At 43.0% G+C, this 22,672-nt stretch overlaps 1 protein-coding gene across 1 annotated transcript; it reads right to left on the bottom strand.

Moving 5' to 3' along the window:
* Positions 1 to 7: 7 nt before the first annotated feature.
* LOC108069595 (uncharacterized) lies at positions 8 to 18,442 on the bottom strand. The gene is made up of 11 exons (XM_044394194.2): positions 18,237 to 18,442; positions 12,486 to 12,626; positions 9,493 to 9,787; positions 8,480 to 9,120; positions 7,175 to 7,293; positions 6,332 to 7,100; positions 5,907 to 6,278; positions 2,389 to 5,418; positions 2,169 to 2,327; positions 1,558 to 1,985; positions 8 to 174 (listed from the first exon to the last, which is right to left on the bottom strand). Exons 1-11 carry the CDS (start codon positions 18,324 to 18,326, stop codon positions 33 to 35), a joined length of 6,186 nt encoding a protein of 2,061 aa, XP_044250129.2. The 5' UTR covers positions 18,327 to 18,442; the 3' UTR covers positions 8 to 32.
* Between the last annotated feature and the right edge of the window lie 4,230 nt (positions 18,443 to 22,672).

A 22,672-nucleotide genomic window follows, 5' to 3' on the forward strand; every position in this document is an offset into this window, starting at 1 on the left:
CGTTCCCCATCGATCGTTTTGGGTAGCGGTCCCTACGACGGGGCGGTGATGGTTGATGAGGCGACGGTGGTCAATCCTGTTCCAGCCTGGTGATTCAGCTGGTGTTTTTGATCTGAGTCCTGGACGCGGTGCGTCTTCATGTGCGCACTGCGACTCTTCACCTTATTGAAGACCCTGGCGGAAGAAAAGAGCAGAATAGAGCGGGGCACCATGAGAACACATAGGTCTGGAGTCTTGGTTTCGATCACTACCAACTAGAATGCAGACTAGGCGGATTACATGGACATTTAGATTAAATGAAGCACATAGAGTACATATTGAGATAGCACATGCGAAGAAATAGCTGGTAAAGGTTCATGCAGAGATACGAAATAGACTTTTAGCTTGGTCTGCTTGTCAATTTCTGTTCACTTCTTCTTACTTAGCCTTGTGTGGAGTTAAATTTTGCTTTGTTGTTACAATTAACTATGGAAAGTAGAGAGTTTATGTTTAGGAATACAAAAAAAGAACAAATAAATTAGTGATTAAATACATATATATTTTGAAAGAACGGAAGAATTGAGAGTGTGCGCTTGAATGATACAGACGTATCGGCTTGTAATCTCCGGTGTTTTTCTGGGTTCCCATAGCATTTTTGTTCTTTAATATTGGGATTTTAATCTTTTTTTTACTTTTTTTTTTTTTATTTATAAAGACTGAAAACCACATAAAATTTAGATCACGTCGGAGGCCAGCTATTCCAATATACATATGAAGGATTGAAAAGGTTTTTTCTTTTTAAATATTTACAAAAGTTTTTAAATGCAGAGGCATTTGGCGCTGTGAGTAAGTTTATCGAAGGTAAATTACAATAATACACGAAATTAGAGAACAGAGATCGAGTGAATGGAGTGTGAGAACGGAAGAGGGATATCGAAATTAACCGAAAGGTGAGAACGGAAAACGAAGGTCTCCTACTTACCGAGCATTTTGCCAGCGAGCTGTTCGTGTGGACTTGTGGAGATGATATCAGTTACGGTTACGTCTATTTGCGAGTTGTGACTCTTCGCTTTAAAATTGCAATTTCGATTTATTGATTGTATTCGTTATTTGATTTTGGTTTGTTTTTGATGTTTGATATTTGGGGTTTCGCATCATGGAACAATACAATACAACAACAATAACAACAGTTAATATCGCTGGACGAAAACTCTAACTAAATGGCATAGAAGTCGGAAACTTACATACGAATGGAACTAAAGACTCACAAGAGGTAACCACTACTCAAAAATCAAAAATGATAGAAAGAAGTAGAAAGAGAGGGGTAGCGATAAGACAACTCAAGATGGTACAAACGATGACAACTGAAGAGGTTTTTCCAAAACGATCAAACTGAAGATCTATTAACCAAAAAACTCGTATACGACATACGATACACAAGTTATTTTACGGTACAGCGTGCGTTTACGATCTCAACTCAAGTCAATTACGGGCACTCAAATCGCTTGCGGACTTTCGAATTTTCATACGATTTTCACGGTTTTTTTTGTGATGGAAATTGCTTTGGGGGAATCTTACTTGCCGCACACCTTGCAGGGAAACTCGCCCTCCTTGGCAACTGGCAACGCAGTGTTGCCATTGACCGCCTCCAATTTGGGCGTGGCCGAAAGCGTCGACGTTGCTGCTGTCGTTGCATTTGAATTGGTATTGCAGTTGCTGCCGTTTTGGCCCATGTTGCTGGCGTGTATTGCTGCTGCTGCTGGCGTGGCATTGCTGGTTGGGTTATTGCAATTGCTGCTGCTGCTGTTGGCTAGTGTTGCACATGCGTAGCTGCTGCTGCTGTTGGTGTTGCTATGGGAGGAATTGGCACTATTTGCCGTGGCCTGTTGCATGTTGCCGCTGCTACTAGTGTTGCTGCTGCTGCTGTTGTTGGTGTTGCTGCTGGCACTGCGGCCATAAGCGTGTATGCGGACATGACCGTGCAGCGCTGCTTTCGAACTGAAGCTCTACATTCGGCGCAGGCGGGGGGATTGGAAAGAGTTTGGTTTTGATTTTCGAGCGTTATGTACAAGATAGAAAGTAAACAGAAGGGGCTAACCGAGGGGGGATTTTAGCTTTTGGTTTAGGGTTCCGCATTTCGTGCACTTCGGGGACATGCTGATCCTGGGTACTTAGAACCTACAACTTACCGCTGAGCAGTCGGCGATCTCGCAGACATAGGGCTTCTCCACAGCGGGAGCAATTACGACCACGGGCTCCATCTTCAAGTGCGACACCTTGTAGTCCACGCAGAGTTTCTTCCAGAAGTAGTAGATTTGAACACAATCGCCAGAGGATTTTGTCTGCAGCTGAGGGAGATGATTAATAAATGTAAAAAAATATTAAGGATTAGGGATATGAAAGACCCACCTCACTGGCAATCTTGCCAAAGTCCTTGCCGTGCTTCTCCAATCCCCGCAAGAACTGCTCCAGCTCGTAGGCGGTCCACTTCATCTGGAAAGCGCCCGATTGCGTCTGCAGCAGACTAAGCACCGCCGCCGCCGAGTTACCCTTGGCCTTGAGCAGCGTTTGGAGCGCCACCTCCTCGGAATGACTGCCCATGGGCACGGCCGACGACTTGCTGAGATCAATGTAGCGCATCAGGATCTTGTCGTCTTCCTGCACCTCGGGATTCCACATCAGCTCGGCGCCCGACGAATCCCTTGCTGCCTCGTCCATCGGCCGACAACTGGGTATCTGCGCCTGGTACGTTGAGCCCAAATTGACCTTGGACTCATCGGAGAAGTCCACCAGGCCCACCGAGTCCCCGAAGTCATCGTCGAAGGCATCGAACAGACCCTGGCCGAGTTGCTTGCGCACATTGCAGTACAGCCCGGTGCCCTTGCGATCCGGATTCAGGATGGGTGCCGGCGTGTAGTGGGTGCGCGATGGCTTGCGCAGCTTGGAGCGATGCGGCGACAGGGTGTGGAACTTGGAGAACTTGTGCGTCTCCTGGGGAGCATTGGAGCGCAGGCGGCGCTTCAGTATGGAATTGGTTTGGTTGGATAGCGGCTGCAGATTGGCCACACTCGGTGGATTCGGCAGGAGGCCGCTCAGCGGTCTGCTCGCCATGGTTGCTGTCGTGGTGGTCGCATTGCCACAGGCGAACAGCAGGCCCCCATCGATTTGTCCTTGATTGGCATTCAGTTGGCAATCGCTGGTGGTGGTGAGCAGCGATTCAGTGCCCCCGGCTGAGGAAGTGCCTGCCCCATTATAAAGCAGTGGCTGCAGCAGGCTGTTGAGGGGCTGCATGGTCATGTTGCTTGCTCCCTGGCTGTTGTCTATATACTGGGTTTGGCTGGTGACTTGAGTGAATCCATGGCCACCCACCAGGGGCAGCATGAAGTCACCCTGCTGCTGCTGCTGTTGTTGCTGAACCACAGCTGCTGGCAGGGATTCCGTTTGATTGAGTGGTTGCTGGGGCAGCAGCAATTGTTGCTGTTGCTGTGGTTGCTCCTGTTGCTGCTGCTGCTGTGGCTCCTGTTGCTGCTGCTCCTGCTGCTGCTGCTGGTAAATGTTCCCCTGAATTGGCTGATCCAGGGTGGCCTGCAGAGCCATCTGCTGCCTTTGCTGGCCAAACTCCCGCGGTGACGAGGAGAGCAAGGGGTCCTCCGAATTGGGCATCATCTGGGATTGGAGGCCCAACCCAGGCAGATAGTAGAGATCGATGATGTTCTCGCCCTGTTGCTCGCTTGTCAGCTGCAACTGCATGTTCTCATCGGGCAGGACTTCCCGCAGAACCTGCTTCACATCCTCCGCGGAACCAATGCCGCTGGTGAAGAAGGATTCCGAGAGCGGCGAGGTGGCATTGCGCGAGTCATTCAGGAACTCCTGATCCTCGTCCAGAAACGAGAGGTTCGTCTCGGCGAACTCGCGCAAATCACACTCGGTGTCATCGTCGGTGCCATTCAGCAGATCCTCAACTTTAATAGAGGGATCGAAGCTGCTCTCCTCCAGCACCGACTTGAGCTTCAGGATCTTCTCGTTGTCGTGCTCGTTCAGCTGCTCAATGGTGGCCTCGCCCTCGTCCGTCTTGAAGTAGATGTGCGAGAAGTCCGTCTTGTCGCCGAAGAACGTGTTGCTGGCATCCACAAACTGGGCGGCTGCATCCTCGATGAAGGGCGAACTCTGGGCCATGTTCTCGTGGCTCGAGGGCGGGGTGGGATAGGCCAGCGGAGAGTGGAGCGGCGAGGCCAGGACACCGCTGGCTCCACTTCCTCCCCGCATGCTGGCTATCGCCTGGATCTGCGAACTGTTCTGCATGATCAGCTCCTTGGAATGGAATTGCTGGAAGGTGGGCAGCGGCGTTGTGGTATTTGAACCCGAAATGCTTCCGTTGCCAGAGTTTCCGGCGTTGGCTTGACCACTTTCCGGCTCCAGTTTCACCAGCTGGGTGTGCGCACTGTCGCCCGCTTCGCTCAGCAGGGCAAAGTCCTCGGAATGTTCGCTCTTGATCTCCTCGTCGTTGAGCAGCTCCATGGAGTCCACCGTCTGCAGCAGCATCTCGGTGTCCGAAACGTTGTATACCTCGGCATCGTCGAACAGATCGCTCCCGTCGCTGGTGTAGGTCACCGTGTAGACGCCCCCGCCTCCGCTCGTGATCACACTTCCCGTTCCACTGGCACATCCTCCGCCTCCTCCTCCGCCTCCCGTGATCTCCTGGTTGGGAGCAATGGTCAGCGAGAGAGGCGTTCCATCGGCCAGCGAAAGATTTCCCGAGGAACTACTGGTGATATTACTCTTGACCAGACTGCTCAGACTGCTCAGCTTGCTCTTGGTGGACACCACCTGGACATCGGAGGGTATGATCACGGTGCGGTTATTGTTGGTGATGATCTGCCGGCCACTGCCTCCTATGGTGGTCAACTCGGTGACGGCATTTGTGGCCAGTCCACTCGTAGATGTCATCATTCCCGTTTGGCCCTGCGATTGTGCCTTCTTCGAGGTGACCGCTATGCGAGTGCCCCGCTTGAGCAGCTCGATGAGTGTGGAGTCCTTGGGATCCGTATTGGTGGCCGTGGAAATGCCACTGATGGTGCCGCCCGCCTTTAAGGCAGTTAGAGCACTCATCGTCGTAGTGGTGGGTACATTGTTGGTGGTTATGGTGATCGTATTGGTGCCGCTGCCCAGATTGAGGGTCTTGGCCTGCTTCTGACCCCCGCTGAAGATCTCGATGCTCTGCGGGAGGCCAATCTGCTGGATACTGAGCCCATTGCTGCTCTTGATCGTCGTGGCCGCCGGGAGAACGGCTGTGGTGGTGCCCGTAGTGGTGGTCATCGTCTGGCTGTGACTGCTGGTGCTCGTCTTCGGGTTGAGGAAGCTCTCCAGGTCGCTGATCGATCGCCGCAGGGTGGTGGTGGTGCCACTGCTGTGCGGAGGCGCCGGAACCACAAAGGAGCCCTAGAAACAAAAACAAAATCGAAGAAATAATGTGAAAACCGGAGCATATCTGAATCTTTATGATAATTAAATCTTCTTAAGAAAATATCTTAATATCTTTTTAGGCGTGTATTTTTAACGAAGCCATTTATGTCAGAATTTTTGCGTTTTTTCCAATTTTTTAACTTTGACGAAGTGCAACTTATAAACTAATGAATGGTTCTCAATGCTGTGTTTAAGAAAGTTTTAGGGCATTCTATTACCTGTAAAATGAGTATTTGATGGCCGATATCGGTTAATAACAACTCGAGTTATAAATTAAAAAAGAAACAGGGCGTTAAAAACGTTATTTAGACTTTTAAAAAAAATTGCTACTATACAAAAAATTGTAAGTGCCTTTTTCTTTATCAGAAAGATGTACCTTACCGAAAAGCAAAGGTTTATATTTCATCGATTTTTTTTTTTAACTGGTGTAATTTTCAAACTTGAACTCAGGCCCTTCTACCCACCTTAGTCATGTCCTTGCGCTTGCTGATGATCTTTTCCTCGATAAGGGCGCGCACTCCAATGCTCGCCGTCTGCAGGGGTGGACCACTGGAGTCCTTCTTCTCGCTCCTCTTGGTTTCCGGATCCTTCTTGTAGTAGCCGCCATGCAGACGCATGTGCCCATTGAGGGCGGGTATGTTTTTGAACTTGCGGTGACAGAGATTGCACTCGACCGGCTTGTCGAGCTTCACGATGTTGAGCAGGTGGGGATTCATGTTGCTCACTAGCTGTGGGCTCAGCTCCTCCTCCTTGACCTCCACGGGTGAGTTGGAGGAGGGGGTGGCCATTTCCGTGTTGTCCTCAACGGTGACGGTCACATTCTGGGCCCTATTTAGCTGTAGATGAAGAGATAAATATATATATCTTATAATGAGTAGTCTACCCTTACCAATTGCATGTTCCAGGTGCGCGGTCTGTTCTGCGATGGCGACGAGCTGGTGTTGATCTTGTAGGAGTTGACACTGGTGGGCGAGGAGACGGTGACCTGGGCACTCGTCTGCTTCGTCTGCTGCATAATCTTGCTGATGAGATCCAACTGTTCGCGGGTCAGGCCCTCGCCCTCCAGATTCATGCCATCGCTGAGCGTGATGGTGGGCGAGCTGGCGGCCATCGATGGCGAGGGAGCCATCGAAACTGATCCGGAACCCAAGCCCGATACCGATCCCGATCCCGAGCCCGCTGAGGAAAGCGTTGAGCTGGCCGACGAGGCCGTGGAGGAGGCATTCGAGGAGGTCGAAGTGGTGGGCGACAACAGGGTCACGCCCGTCTTAATCGGCAGATTCATGGCCTTGATTTGTTCCTCCGACAGGGCGATTCCAGTGGCCGCATCCACCACCGAGCTGCCCGTGGAAATGTAGGTGCGAATGCAGGTGGCTCCATCGGGGGAGCTGGCATCTCCACTCGCGGTGGCCGGCGAGAGGCTCAGGGAGCTGGTGGCCACACTACTGCCGCTGCTGCTGCTGTTGCCGCTCGTGCCGCTCGAGCTGTGGGCGGTGGGCGAGAGCGACTGGTGGCCGGTGGTGGGCGTGGCTGCTCCACCGGCATGGTGATTCTCCGAGTGGCGCCTCAAGGATCTGGCATCGCAGTAGGACTTGCCACAGCCATCCGCCTTACACTCGTAAGGCTTCTTGTTCCGATGAGTCATCATGTGTCCGTTTCTAGAAGATCAGTTCGGTGGTTTCATAGATCAGGAGATCAATAGATCACTAGTTAGTGCGCCTCATTTACTTACAAGTGATCTTGCCGCTTGAATGCCTTCGAGCAGAGCGCGCAGATGTATTTCCGCTCGTCGCTGTGCGTCAGTTTGTGCTTGGCCAGCGCCGAGGCATTTCCAAAGATCTTGCAACAAATCTATAAAAAGTCCGAGTGAGGAACGTAGGAGAAATGTAATTAGCACTGGCTGTCGGCTGCCCTCTAGATAATTGAAAGCGCTGCGCCCGTCGCTCGCCGTTCGCCGTTCGAACATTTTAATGAGCCACATTGCGTATACGTTATGTTGGTTTTTTTTTGTATTTTTCGTGTTGCCCACCACACACCGCATGCTAATTACGAGCAACGAATTCCGAAACCAAAAGCGTTCCACATTCATACCCTAAACTATCTGCAGGAACATGTGTGTCAGTGTGTTTGATTGCCTGCAGCAGGAGTGAAATTTCAATTCCCCAATGCCGCCGCCACCGCCGCCTCCGCTGACCAAACATTTCCTCTCGACATCCGCAGTATCGTAAAACGCGTCATAAAATCTACTTTACCGCCGTACTCTCTACTAGACGCGCAAAAAAAGGAGGACTTGAAGCCCGAGCACTTTGAGCGGCTGTCAGTTTTATTGACAGACGTCGAGACGTGTTGAATGCCCCTGGCGAGCGAGTGAGTTTTTGGTGTGGAAAATTTCACACGGCTGAGAAACGCCCTCTAAAATCAATATTTAACTTTCGAAATCGAGAACTACATGGTTGGATTTCTTGGAAAATTATGGGTAAGACGTAAAAAATTATAGTGTTTCAACATAATGCTCATATTTTGCCTATAACATGTTAAATGAATAAACCTGTACTTAAATATAATCAAATTCTAAATATAAATAAATTCTAAAATCTTGTTTTTATTAAAACAAGACAAAGATCTTTATTTACAGATTATATTTTCTTTAATCTGCTCATATAAACGATCTAGTTAAGTACTCATTCTCGGTGCAAATGAGGTGTTCTGCCCTGAGCTCCTTCCTTTGATGGTCCTCCCGCAATTCCCGAATTATCAATGCTGCGCTCAATTAACGCCCTGTATAAACACTCGCCATAATATTAGTTCCAAGTGGCTGTCCGGCGGATTTGGCCGAGAAGGCACTTTGAGAACTGTGCGCGTTTCACCTGCCACTCGAGCGAGACGACCTTAATGTCTGTTTATAAATATTGCACGACTGTCTGTACGACATGTTGGCATGGCTCAGAATGAGCGGCGATAAATTGGCGATTAGGCCAGGGATATATACCCAATATATAGACATAGCTGAAGCTAAAGCCTCAGCGGACTTTCGTACCTGACACTGCTGCGGTCCGTGACGCGTTGGCGATGATAATTTGGGGCGATTCTTGCGCGGCGCCTCGACGCTTATGATGTCGATACCGCTGACGGTGCCGCTACCATTCGTGGATGCCCCCGATGATGAGCTCAATCCACCAGCGGGAACATGCCGTCCGGTGGTGCACTTAAAGCTCAAACTGTGTCCACCGCCGCTGCTGCTGTTGCTGTCGTTGCTGTTGCTGTTGCTGCCGTTGCTGCAGTTGCTGTTGCTGCTGCTGTTGCTACCGACACTAATGCTGCTGCCCACTGAGGAGGCGGTGCTAAAGTTGCTGCTATTACTGCAATTGCTGTTATTATTATGCTGATTGAGTAAACTGGCCGCGCTGCTCGTGCTGCTGTTGCTCATAATCTGCGCCAATGTTGTGACATTGGTGACCGTGTTGCTGCAGCTGCTGCTGCGGATCAAGCAGTTCTTGATGTAGCTGGTGTTGGTCTTGCCGCTGCCACCGATGCTCGAATTCGTCGAGGTGCTGACCGACTGGACACTGCGCCTGGTTATGGTTATCTTGTTGGGGTTCGCTAAATGATTGCTGCCCGCCGACTTGGCTGAGCTATTGCTTGAAGTTGCTGCTGTGATTGAGTTGTTGTTCTTGAGAGCTGAAAAGTTAAGATAAATAAATGAGATTAATAATGAATTTTATGTACACCCCTCAGTTCCATAAAGCAAATAACTATGTCTTAAAAAAACTTTGGTGGATAAAGCATGTATCTCACCCACAAGGATATTATTTTTTAAATTTGTATTTGTTTTGATATTTGAAAAGATTTTATTTATTTAAGTTGAAAAATATTTTTTTTATTTATAGTTTTTATAAGATTTTTCAATCATTTAGATCATTTTAAACCATTTAGATCAAATGCACAATGTTCCTATTTTTAAATGACAGAGGTCAAGTTATAGATTAAAGCACAAGGGGCCTGTAGAACTGCCGGGTGACTATTGTTATTATATTATTTTAGTTTACTTACAGGCTGTCTGAATGGTGCCCAAGACATCTGCCAACATTTCCGGATCCGGATAGCCAATGTTCAGCGCATTCTCTAGCGCCGACGCTGGCGCACTGGCAGCGCCATTCGGTGACGTCGTTGATGTGGCTGCCGCTGCTGCTGATGCTGATGCTGTTTTCGTGGCCGCTGCCTCCAAGGCGTTGGCATCCCGCAGTTGCAGAGTCACGGATCCTTCGTTGCCCACGGAAGCGCTGCACATCAACACGCGCGGCGCGCTGCTGATAGTTGTCAATGGCAGGTGGATGCTCTTTGGTACCTGCGGGCGGTAAGTGCGGAATGCATAACGTCAGGCATCTCGATATGGCTGATGATAATTCATTCGAAACTATGTGTTTTTAAAGGGGGTCAGGGGGCTCGAGATGGAGATGGAGAGACCCAAAATCGTTGCCAAGTGGCGAGACAGCAACAGCAACGATGGCTGTCAGGCGAGATTAGTCGAGATTATTGATAATTCGCAGCAACTGTCGCCTAATGGACGACGCTTCGCATAATTAATTGAATTTAAATGCATTTCACTTCAAGTCCGACAAGTGACTACTGTGCCACGCCCCCCGAGGGCAGTAAGCACCGCAGCACGTTAAGCATACGCCGTGTGGCCAATATATCATATCACTCAAAGAAAACGTAAGGACAAGAATTTTTTTTTTTAAATGAACATTCTTTTTAAAAATATTTGTTTAAGTACATTTTTTTTTATCAACATTTTAAAAAATAATTTGATGAAGAATTGAAAAAACAATTTAATTTTTGCATATTTCTTTAGCGGTATTTACCATATTATTTAAAATTCCTTAAATTTTTCTGAGTGTGCTCCTCGTCGCATTTGGCACTTGTAAAAACAATGGTGTATTTTAGTCCGTCATTTATTTGCCGCATATACTTGGCAGCCCCCCGACATATTTTAATTTAAATGCAATAAAAGTGCACTCATAAATTGGGTAGAGAGGGAATATGGGGTCGCAGGGGAATCCGTTGTTAGATGGGGCAATTAATGCTTTATAAACCGCAACCGATGGCCAATTAATGTGGCCTGCAATTGCCCATAGCCGCAAAACAAAACACGAATAAAAATAAATAAAGCAGCAGCGCATTAATTTCCAAAAAGTGCCTGCGACGCTGACCACAATTGAGAAAAAAAAAGAAAAACACAGTTCGTATGTAGTACGAAAAAACCAGCACGAAGACACTGGCATAAATTCGTTTCGGACGCATAAAATTTCACGTTAAATAAATAAACAGCAATTTTATTATTGTTTAAGTTGTGGGCAAAAAAAACACGGCTAGCCAAATGAAAAAGTTCCCTCAATGAACCGAGCTGGAAAAGGAGCCACAAGTGGCACGCCCCCGCATTAATGTTCTCGACAACACAATTTGTTTATTTAAATATGCCAGTGGGCTATGAGATATATATGGGCAGGGGCTATTAGAAGAAGTAAATTAGATTTATGTTTATCAATTGTTGTGATAACCTTGTCGCTGCTTTGAAATGCTTAGAATAATCAAAGGCGAAATGAGCAAGTCGATTTCTCGGAAATGCTTAGCTTAACAGCAACCTAACCTAAAGGTTAAATTCCTGTACTGGCAAATCTTCTATCGCCCAAATCAAGCGGAATCATAAATTATGTTCACGCTAAATCAATTCAGGTATCAAGTAATTATATGTTTGCTCTCTTGCACAAGCGAAAAGATTTACGAGCGTCGTCTGTTAGGAAATCCCCATGTTTGTCACATGTGAAAGGCGAGAGGTGTGAAAGTGGGGGGGGGGGGAGGAGGGTCTTATATCCTGTTACACCCACACCAATTGCCCATCCTCCTCCTGAACTCTTCGGATGGGTGGGCATATTTTTACGGCGTGATTCACGTGTCAATCAAATGTCAATGTCACTCCACAAAAAACAAGCCAGAAAAAAACTGGCATAGAAGAATGTTGAATGAATGAGCTGGCCGTGTTGCAGGAAAAGTTTGGCGCTGCCAAAATCATATTTCCATTGCAGCCAGACTTGGACCAGTTTTGATGGCCAGATATGAAATTGGCAAGGTCCCGGGTCTGGTTTGAACATTGGTCCATTCCACCATTCTGCCGATATGTTAATGAAAATTTCGAGATGATGTCAGCGTAAAATTGAATATGCTGGCCGGCAATTTGTCATCGGGCTTTTCTCTTTTCCTCTTGCTTATTAGTAAAATGAGCTGAAACACATGTTTGTGCAAGGGCTGAGAAAAGCCGCCGCCGTCGTCATCATCAACAACAGATTCATCATCGGGTAACTTGGTCATATGGCACGCAATCTGTCCGCTTTCCTGTGTTTTTCAATTTTCAATTTTGTTTATGATTAGGCCTTCAAAGACACGGGTATCAGCTGGCGTTCAACGTGCCGTATGCGTAATATCACAGTTTTAATCATTTAAAAAATGGGTTTTTAAACGTTTTATGACATTAACATTATTGTCTACGCAAGTGCGGTAATTATGCAAATTTATGGATACCACACACAGAGAAATAATCATATAAATTGGTGTTTTTTATTTACTCTTCATAAACAAATAAATAAAAATAAAAAGATTTTTTTTTTATTTTTATTAATTTTTAATTTTGGAACCCTGGAAACCCAATTAGTTGGGGAAGCTATAATTCAAGATTGACGTAAATATTCACAGGAAATATTCAAATAATTCTGCATCCAACTTTGTAACTTCCCAAACTGTAACTTTAAGTACTTGGTTCGTTTTATAAAAAAATAAATGGCTCAGAAATGAAACATTGATTGGAAATGTCAGAAACAAATTGCTTGGGAGTAAATATTAATATATATCGGCATGTGCGATAAATAATGTATTCCTATGATTGATTGCACGCAATTGTGGTTCTCTTTTTCTTGTGCCCCATAATTGTTATTTTTTCTGGCTTTGATTTACTTTTTTATATTTTCTGGTTGTCGATGTCGCGTACTTACCGTATTTATGGCAGCCATCGTCGCAATTGCCGTCGATGAGGTTCTGGTTGTTGTTGATGTTGTTGTTGGTGCTTGTACTGGTTGTTGTTGTAGTTGTGGTGGTAGTGGTGGTGGTGATGATGGGGATACAAAATCAAAAATCTGAAAAAAGTTTTGTATGATTGAACATATTCGGATTCGTAGCCGCTTCTCTTATTTTCTTTCGTTTCGTTTTTTTGGGTGACATAAAAACGTGAAGAGGAACCAAAGAGCAAACAAATGTCAAAATTTATGCATAAAAAATGTGCGCATAAAACGAAGTGAAATCAAGAAATCAAATACATGCACATACAAGAAAAAGGCGACACACTGGCACACTCGAATCGGAAAATCGCACATGGATGTACACGATGCAAAACACAATCAAAAGTATGGGAAAAATCGCGTCAGTTGATAAAAACTTCTCGAGAATGAAATTGGGGAGGGGGTCGGTGGGCGAAAATGGTGGTTAGTCTTAGTTTTTGGCTGATGTGATGACTCTGACTGACTGACTGATTGACTGACTGATTGACTGACTAACTGACTGACTAATCTGCTGATCAGTCATGGGGGATTAGCATGTCGGCAGGATTAGCAAACAAAAAAATATGGCATTGAAAATATGTTTTAGTTTAATATACTTTTTGGGATATTTAGCTAATACAGTGCTAAAAAATCCACTGATAGATCATAAGATCACATCAATTTTTAGGTATTCTCACTTTTGTTTAAAAATAATTTTTATTTATATTGATAAATAATTTTAAAAGAATTCCGACAGTCGTCCCCGCCTTAAAAATTATAAAATAATTGAAAATTAATAAATCAAATTCACCCTAGTCTACTTGAAAACATTAAAATCGATTTGAAAACATTTGTAAAACACAGTTTAAACTTTAAGGCAGGCTTTAGGGGTATTCATTTATATAGAGGAAAAATTTATGTTTATTTAAGGACAATATCTTCCCAATTATAACATTTTATACTTGCACAACGTTTTAAATTTCTTCATCATGACATTTTCCTCTTGAAGGGCCCTAAGGTAAAATGTTCTTCGATACATTTTGCTCGGCTGCTTCAAGTTGCAGCATTGAAAATTTCAATTATTCTATGCACTCGCTTCTTTTGCATTTCTGGCGAATTTTCCTCTATCGATACCGCCGTCCCCTTCCATTTTTCGCTTTTCACCGCTGTCGATGTTCGTTGTTGTCGTTGTCTTCGTGCTGTCGCCTCATGAAATTTTATTTTGGTACACAATAGTCTTTGTCTGTCAGCGTGCATGCTTATTTTTGTTTTTAGTTATTTAATTACAATTTTCTATAGTTTTATTTTTAATTTAATTCATGTTTGGCTTGCGTCCCACCCGTTTCGGCAACGCTTGGCGAAACATGCGCCACAAATGCCACAAAAAGCTGTGCAAAAAGATTGGCAAAGATGACAAATCTTTATTGGGCGTTCGTACATCATTTGTATACTCTGCGTGAGTAACTTTTCTAGTTGGGATATAAATATGGCAATATATAGATAATTGAAATGGAAAAATCTATATTTAAAGTAGAATTAATGGCGAAATTATTAATACTTTAGTTCTACAAATGTTTAAATGATGCTGATTAAATACATCTCTTAAGCATTAGGTTTAATTTATTTGAGGCCAAAACAACGTGAAAGGGCAAGGTTCCAGTTCTTTTTCAAAGTGAGTGACGAAACCCACTCATTCGAGGCAATAAGTAGAGCATTTTAAAAACGATTGCGAAATCAGAAGACGAAACAGAAACAGAAACACAAACTGAGACAGAGACACACGAGCGTCGTCAAAAGGCGCAGTTGGCCAAGGGAACTATCTGGCTATCTGAGAACGAAAGGGGATGCAGGGTGCGGAGCTCCGCACGCTCTTACACATGTTGTTGGGCATCAGACGCACATTGGTACAGTACAGTGCGCGACATGAGTGACGGGACGAGGGGACGAGGGGAAGATTGTACTCAAAATGCAACAGGCAAGGGGGATGCCAAATGCATCAGATGCCTCTTGCAACTGCATTTGGATTTGGTCTGGCTTTTGGATATTTGCAGTCAGCTCGCATTGCATTTCCCAAGCGACTTCGACAGGTGCACAGAGACAAAAACTAGGTAATCTTCGAGGTATTATAGACCATCTTACCATCAGGAAATCTTAGACCACCAACTAGGAAAAGTTAAATGGATTCCTTCCTGTTTTGAGTTATAAATATTTTTTAAAGTTTAAGAAACACAAGAATGTAAGGACAGGAATTCCCATATATTTTGTAAGTAAATGTATTATAAATATTGACAATATAAATGTATCTGTATTTTCTATTTTTCTTTTAGTGTGCGGTAAATGTGAGGGCCAAGTCAATGTATCTGAGTATTTGTATCTTGCCAGAGCGCTTGTTGATTTTAATTAAAAATATATATGAGCGATGTGTGCACGCTGCACATTGCCTCTGCACAGTGGTACTGTGGTACTGGCACAGTGGGTCGCTTCGCCTTGTTCGCGAATCGTGTATGGGCCGTAAGCGTGCGGAATGTTGTCGAGCGCGACGACAATTTGTTTCGGAAAATCGTTGGCAAGGCGCCCACTAAAACACACTAATGAAGGAAGCCAAGGCGCGATACAACACCAATACCACTGGCGGAAAAAGGCGATAAAAAGACCACAATAAACAGGGTACGAAAAAACAATGGTGTCCCCCGCCCCTCCCTCGAAGGTGGAAATCCCATGGAAAGCCCTCAAATATTTTGATCGTGAATTTTTTATAGTTCTCTGGTGATTATGCCGTTGAATGTGGTTTCCTCAATTCTGAAAACTGTTTGTTTTTCGCATTTTCACACTCCGATTACCAAAAAACAAGACAGGCGCATAAAACACACCCCCGCTGGCCATGTCAACAGAAGCAGCATCATCCAAACAAGAAATTCTCATAAAAATAATATTAATAACTATGCGCAAAATTAGACGGCAAACATATAAACATTCGCGTTTTCAATGTTAGACCACAGCCTAAAAATAATCGTGTGTAAAATGCTAAAGACAGATCGAAAGCGGCAGGCCTCTGCCAAGGTGAGTGGAGATTGGAGGATTGTGGAGCGTGTTGGATATTTCATATCAGAATATCCGAATATCAGAATCAAAATCCAATTAAAATCATTCGCGCGCACCGAAAATAAACAGACTCTCACACACTTTTTAGTTATCGCACATCCGCATCAATATACGGAGCATATACCCCCAGAATTTATATGTTCGGCGAATAAAGATGTATACTTAATATAATGTTGCTGTTTGTTTGCATATAAGCTTTTGTATAAGCTAATTTCTGGCTGTTTGATTTGCCGCTTAATAAACAGCATCGGTGGACTTTTCCCAAATACTTAATTTTTAGCTTTAGTGTCAATTAAACAGCTGCGCGCTGATCGCCCGCTAATTGCCACACGTGCAGGTGAGGAGGGGGGTCGGAAAAGCAGGAGGGGAAAATCGAATGCCTTGATTTACATTTCTATTTAATTATCGAACACTTTGCCTAATGAGAACGCGCCACCCATAAACATTCGCCTCCGTTTCCATTTTCATTCCGCGTGGAGTGAGCCCTGCTAAAGTGTGTGTGTGTGCTGGCTTTTATTTATAATTTTTATTGCACATAATGCTTAAATGGCTTTTGAGAGTTGCATTTTCTTTTGTACTCCCCACTGAATTGGGTTAATTGTCGGTACAGAGTGTGTGGAGCATTCCTGTATTTGGCCTGGCTTTAATGGCCCGGAATAAAAACTTTTAAGTTTCTCAACTTCTGACCAATTTTGAGCATATTTGGAACATGGAAAGGAAATGTTTAAATATTCTTTATTTAAATTAGGCATTGTTTGAATACAAGTAGTTCAGTTTTAAGCATATAAAATTCAGTAGAAATTATTTTAATAAATGCCGAGCTCTTGAAGAGCTTCTTTTTGATTTCCAATTTTTGATCCTTAACGAATGAAAATATTTGTTGACACCACTAATATTAGAAGGCCTCAAAAATAATGCTGCACTCTGCTGCATGTGAGTTGAAGGCATTAAAATTAATCACATTTTGATGACATATCATTCGAGGAATGTTCACGGATACTGGCGATAGTATGCACACATACTACACGCTACATACAGACTACCGGCCGTATTTGATTTGCTATATAAATAACATTAGATGGCTGGCACAGTAAGTGAGCATTAATTTAATGCAGAAAGTCGACAGTTCTCGGGCGGACAATACAATAAAATGCCTCAAAATAAAGTCAGAATCGCGAAATATTCAAATTCTTGGTGAGTGTAATCAAATTAGTCACACGGCCAGTGCCAACAATGGGAGACGAGACCCACACAGCCAAAGGCCCAAAAACTGACTAATGCAGGCGATTAATTCGGCGGATAGGGAATCTGTATCTGGGGGATAGGAGGTAGGATCTGGCTCTGGGACGAAGCTACTTAAAGATGACAATCGCCATGATCTCGACGCTGACTGAAAGGCAGCATAAAGTGCACAAAACGCCAGGCATAAATCACAACGCCCCTGTGGACAAGTGTGTGTGTGTGTGTCGGGCAAATAAAATATGTTAATTAAATAAAGATGCGGACACCCATTGGTATCCACGTCCACATCCATGGGAAAGTGCAGACGCAGACGCGAAAACTGTGACGCCGGCCAGCCAAGCGAAATCTTGGCCACAGCATCTTGGACACGCCTACACTCAGAAAATGAATCGCCCTGAATTTTAGAAAATCGCCTATGGATTTGCTTCACTGGCGATTTTTTTCTTTAAAATAAAAAAATTTTCTACTGGTAAAGAAAATTTTCTTCCAATTAATCAAAATTCATTAAATTCAAGAAATATTCCAGAAATATAGAAAAAAATCGCCAGTAAAGCAAATCCATAGGCGATTTTCTAAAATTTTTTTTTGAGTGTATTGAGAGACGGACGGCGGCCAAGACGGCGGCGACAATGCTGCACTTTTGGCAGAAAAAGAAAAAGAAACGGCAACAAAAACTAAAACCAAAACCAAAACCCAAAACTCAGCCCAAGCAGACCAATCCGAAAGGCGACCAAGGAATCGCATGCATTATTCACGGCGAGAAATGTCGAAATAAAACGCCAAGTTTTGCAATACGAAGCATTACATGTGCTCATCATTAGAATGAACCAAAACATAAGCATACTACAGGTGCACTGAGAAAAAAGTGGAATTGGTATTTATGTATCATAAATAAATTTGAAGTACTACTAAAACGTATTTTAAACTTAGACTTTAAATAAGTTCCAATTTATTATAATAAAGATACATTTTTTTAGTGCCGTATTTTTAATTGATTCTTAGATATTAAATAAAAAGGGAATTTAAAAATATTGGTTTTCAAGAATTCCTATACCCGATGTTATTTAAAGTTGATTTTACCTCTCATTATTTCCCCTTATTTTTACAAACCAACTAAGATACCTTTAGTTTTTCCCTGTGCATATGTGCAAGTGCCCGAAAAGGCAGGAACATACTTGTACTTTGGCATAATCGTCCACGTTTCATCTATTGTTCAGCGGCTGCCGCCGGCCGTTGGCCGTTTCTGCTAGTTTGTTGCTGTTGTACATGGGTTCCACTTCAAAAAACATAAAATACGCGCCAGATATATTTTTAGCAATCCGCTCGTTTGATTTACGATTTCATTAAATCAGCTAATGGACATACCTCTCGCTCCCAAACATGTACGAGAGTCGGAATATGAGGCGAAACCTGTGCGATCATCTCATCTCCCATCCTTAGAGGCGGAACACGCATACGCCGTGTAGGCCGTCGCTACTTTTGGTACTTTGGCTGCTGCGCTTTATCGCCCCAGTATATGGATGTGTGTATGTGTATGGGGCGACCACCTGTCGTTGTCAGTAGGAGAACGACACAAAAGCAGCCGTTGCCTTTGTCCCTGTCGAAATGATGTAGCTGCCATATCTTTTCCGCCAGACGCCTTCCAATTATGCTCAGAACAATGTTGCAGCCTATTTGGCCCTTTGTACAGCGCATAGCTCACAATAACATGCAACGTATTTTTGAACACAATCGAGTGCAATTTAATCAAGCCGAAAATTCAATTCAATCAGTTAGAGCTCTTACAAATTATGCCACAACCGAATGTTCAAGGCCCTTGCAAATACGTATTCAGAGTATGTAGATTTTGCATCAGATTATAATTAATGAATTTTGTGGTTTCATTGAAATGTGAGGCATAAATGCAGTGTCCTGTAAATCGGATTACAGGGCGCTCGGGCATGTATTCAGCATTAGAGCATAGAGAATAGCGGCCATCAACATTTCGCATTGAAATAGGATTGCTTGCAACTGCTTTTATTCAAATGTCTCTGATAAATATTCCACAAATTTCGTGTTTTATTTCCACATATTTTACGGCTGCAAACCGAAGGGATTTGTCACTCTTCGCTGGGAATTTATTCAAATTATTTTTTATGAACCTCAACAACGCACAGCAGCCGCATTCGCATTGGCATCAGAGTCCGATTCCGATTCCGAATCCGAGCTGATGTTCGCCGCACACGTGCCGCAGTTGACGAAAATAAATTCCTGCCTCGGCAACCAGAAATTAATAGTTCATCAAGCAAAGGCAAACGCTGACAGATAAATGACGCGACGACCATCAAACGTCGAGACGCCAGACGCAAAGGCGAAACCCAGCCAAAACCAAAAAAAAAGCACTACATATTTTCCAAAAAGGCGCTGCTGCCCATTGACATTCCGCGGGCGACTACATTTAGCATGTTCTTCAAAAATCCAAGCCAGATTCTTTGTTTGTTTGTTTGTTTGTTTGTCTCGCAGCCGACATGAATAATTACATTTCTAACATAACTTGACTTTCACTTTATCAGCAATAGATCAACGCTGCGTCCTCCATAAGTCATCTGCGGAGATCGTTCACTTTTTTTCGATTTCCCCTTGACGCAACAAGGAAAGTATTACCGCATACGCAATATACTAAAAAAAAGTCATCCACGTAGAAGCCAAATAAAAATATAATAAATAAATAAGAAATTCCTATACCTATTTTACGGTGACGTCAATTGTCTATTATTTCGCTTTAGTCATAAATTTGACTGGCAGGCATTGGTCACTGAAAGGAATCGCCTTATATAGACGGGACGCGGCACTGCAGATCGAAAACCACATACGAAAAAGCAAAAATAACTGGTAATATTACAATTCTTTAAGGTCACTTTCATATCAAAATTAATAAATTTCAATTGCTGACTCAATTATTTGAAGTTCTTCCTTGTTAATCAAGTGTGTTTAAAGGGAATTCCAAGAAAATATGAAATGTTTTACATTTCTAACAATATTACTGGCAATGTAAAATAGGTTCTAAATTTGCCTTGAAAATAGCAAAGCTTAAATAAACGTTTTGAATTGATTTGACCCATAATAGGATTTATTTGCATTGTTTCGTTCTTCGAATTGTGACCCATTGTTTAGGTTAACTTCAAAACAAAAGCATCGATTCTAAAGCCAGGTGTCTGTTTCAAATATGATAGCAAATAGAAAATAATTGTATGCAGAATTCAACAAATAACTTGAAAAAGTTTATATTGCTACGAGACTGAACAAAGCATTTACAAATAATTTGGTTTTGGAATCCAGCTTCAAATCCCTTTACTTAATCCCAAAACAAAAGAGCAACTACCAAAGCAAGGTAACTGTTTAAATTCTGATAGCAAATATTAATCGAATTTGTGGGCAATATGTGAAACGAAATATTAAAATATTCTATGGATACGAGAGTTCATTTTTGAAGCAGCAACCTCAGTTTCTAGGGCCACAAAGATAACTATTTTAACTTTAATGGATGGAATAAATGGAAAAGGAAATAAAGTGCCTCTGAGCAGCTTGTAAATGAAGTTTATTGTGAATTTTCTAATGGTTTTGTTTTCAAGCAATAACTTATTCTTAAAACATATCCAATCTATAATCTAATTTATTATATAAGTTAGTTTTTGTTAGTAATGTTAGTTTATACTGATTTAAAAAACATACAATACGCAATATAAACCAGAATTCTTAAATTGATAAGTAGAACAATATTTAATTTGCATTAAATATTCGCTAAAAATAACATTTGCATTTAAATTTTAAGGTCTAGTTGTTAACCGTACCAATTACCCGTTCCCATTGCATATTCTCAACAAATAAACTCAAACTTTTGGCAACCAAATTAAAATTGTAAGCTTGTTCCAGGAACACAACTCGATGAAAATTGAATACCCATGAAATTCTGTGGAAATTGAAGCCACATAACAAATACAAATTTTCCATTAGTTCGAAACACAAATTGCTTGGATGACGATGCCAACGTCATTGAACTTTGAGCACAGAAAAGTGGTCGCTGTTATGGTTGTTGTTGCTGATGCTGTTGATGGTGTCGATGTCGATGGTGATGCTTATGTTTTTTGTTTTTATTATTATTAGTATGTGTTATTATTGTTGTTGTGAGTGCAGGGTACACCGAGTTTTGCTTTGTTGGCGCGTAAAAATCCACTTTGATCCCAAAAGATGAATTGGTGATCGAAAATGCTACGGCTTAAAGCCTTAAATAGTTGAGACCGACAGAATATGGACAATCACCATGATATTTTGTTTTTTAAAAACATTTTCTTGAGAAAAGTTTTCTATCAAAACCTGGGTATCAGAGCAAATATTTGTAATATTATTTTCAATATTTTTGGAGATTTAATAGAGGGTTCAAATAATAATAATTTTCCAAGATAATTTAATTTTAATTTTATAAAATCGCTGTATGTTCTGTATCTACGTTTTCGTTAGTCATGGTTAGTACTGAAACAAACGGAAACATCCAATCAAATAAACAAAAAGGACACAAATTAAACTTGAGCAAGGTGTAAAGAGACAGAGAGAGATAGAGAGGGCACACGAAAGAGTAGAGTTCCGCTGGGGAATTGGTTTTTATTAGCTTTTCGGCTTACCGATCGATCGGGGGCTGCATTTGCGTTTTGCGCCGCGTCCAACGGTGCGTATGATGAATGTTGATTGTCGTCGTCGTCTTCGCTTCTTCGTTGTCGTCCCCTTGAAACTGGCTCACTAATCTGCGGCTATAGCTTTTCTCTACATACGTGAGCGGTATACATATGAGTGGGTATGGGTATATGTATATGGGTTATCCGTTTCTGTATCTCGCTTGCTGTGACATTGAATCGCTATTCCATTGTCGCTGATTGTAGTAGTTGCCGTTTTCCCCGATTTTTTCGTTTTTTTCCGCTTTTTCTGTTGCTTTTTTGTTTTATTTCACACGCACGGACACAAAAGGTGGGCCAGAGGCAAAAGGGCGGCCATTCTTGCGCCTCGGTTTCACATACTTTCCGTCTTTATGTACACTCGCACACAAGTCACGCCTTGTTCTGCTATTCTACCAACGATTCGTTAGTCCTTTTCAAGGTTTATAACTTTAAAAAGTCGTAGTTTACATTAGTTTAGGGTTGATTCTTTGTAAAGAGGACGGCTTGACACACTCATTTTTCGATTACATCTAAACATCTTACTGTGGAAACGAAATTAAGACGGTTTTATTAGGACTCAACGAATTTTTCCAGTAAAAAGTTACTCAGAATCTAATTGGCTTTATTATCGCTTTTCAACATTTCTTTGCTGCATTTCGTTCACTTGGGATTCGGCTTTATGTAATTGCTCTGCTTCATTAAACAGTTTATGAATTGTTGTGTGCTTTTCTGTTTTTCGGCTTTCACCCCGCCCCTCAGTCAAGTTTCGACTTCAGTGCATTCTTCGTTATTACAATATAAAACACATTTTTATACTTGGCCAACAACTTTGGCCATCTGCAATAACAAGACCGAAGAAGCGAAACAGAAAATAGTAATAAAAAAAAGGCTAACACGCTTGCTTCGGGCTTCTCGTTTAGAACAAAGCTGAAAAAAGCTTTTAAGAACTGTGGGCCGTTCTTTGGGAAATTACTTAAGTTTTCAATGCGTTTTACTCAATTTGACTTTGGGTCGTCGCTGACTTGCTTTCCATCCAAACAGACCCCCCTCTCCCAAACAGCCGCTCGACTGTTGTCAGAATTGGCGCATTAAGCGCAAAAAGTAAAGCGAGAA

This window comes from Drosophila takahashii, chromosome 3R, assembly GCF_030179915.1.
Source record: "Drosophila takahashii strain IR98-3 E-12201 chromosome 3R, DtakHiC1v2, whole genome shotgun sequence".
Taxonomy (NCBI): Eukaryota; Metazoa; Arthropoda; class Insecta; order Diptera; family Drosophilidae; genus Drosophila; species Drosophila takahashii.

Excerpts from the sequence above, each read along its gene's own strand:
- LOC108069595 (XM_044394194.2), bottom strand. The coding sequence starts at position 18,326 with ATGCGTGTTCCGCCTCTAAGGATGGGAGATGAGATGATCGCACAGGTT. Across the intron at positions 9,788-12,485 it reads CGATGGCTGCCATAAATACG|GTACCAAAGAGCATCCACCT; the intron begins GTAAGTACGCGA and ends TACCGCCCGCAG. Across the intron at positions 5,419-5,906 it reads AGCGCAAGGACATGACTAAG|GGCTCCTTTGTGGTTCCGGC; the intron begins GTGGGTAGAAGG and ends TTTTGTTTCTAG.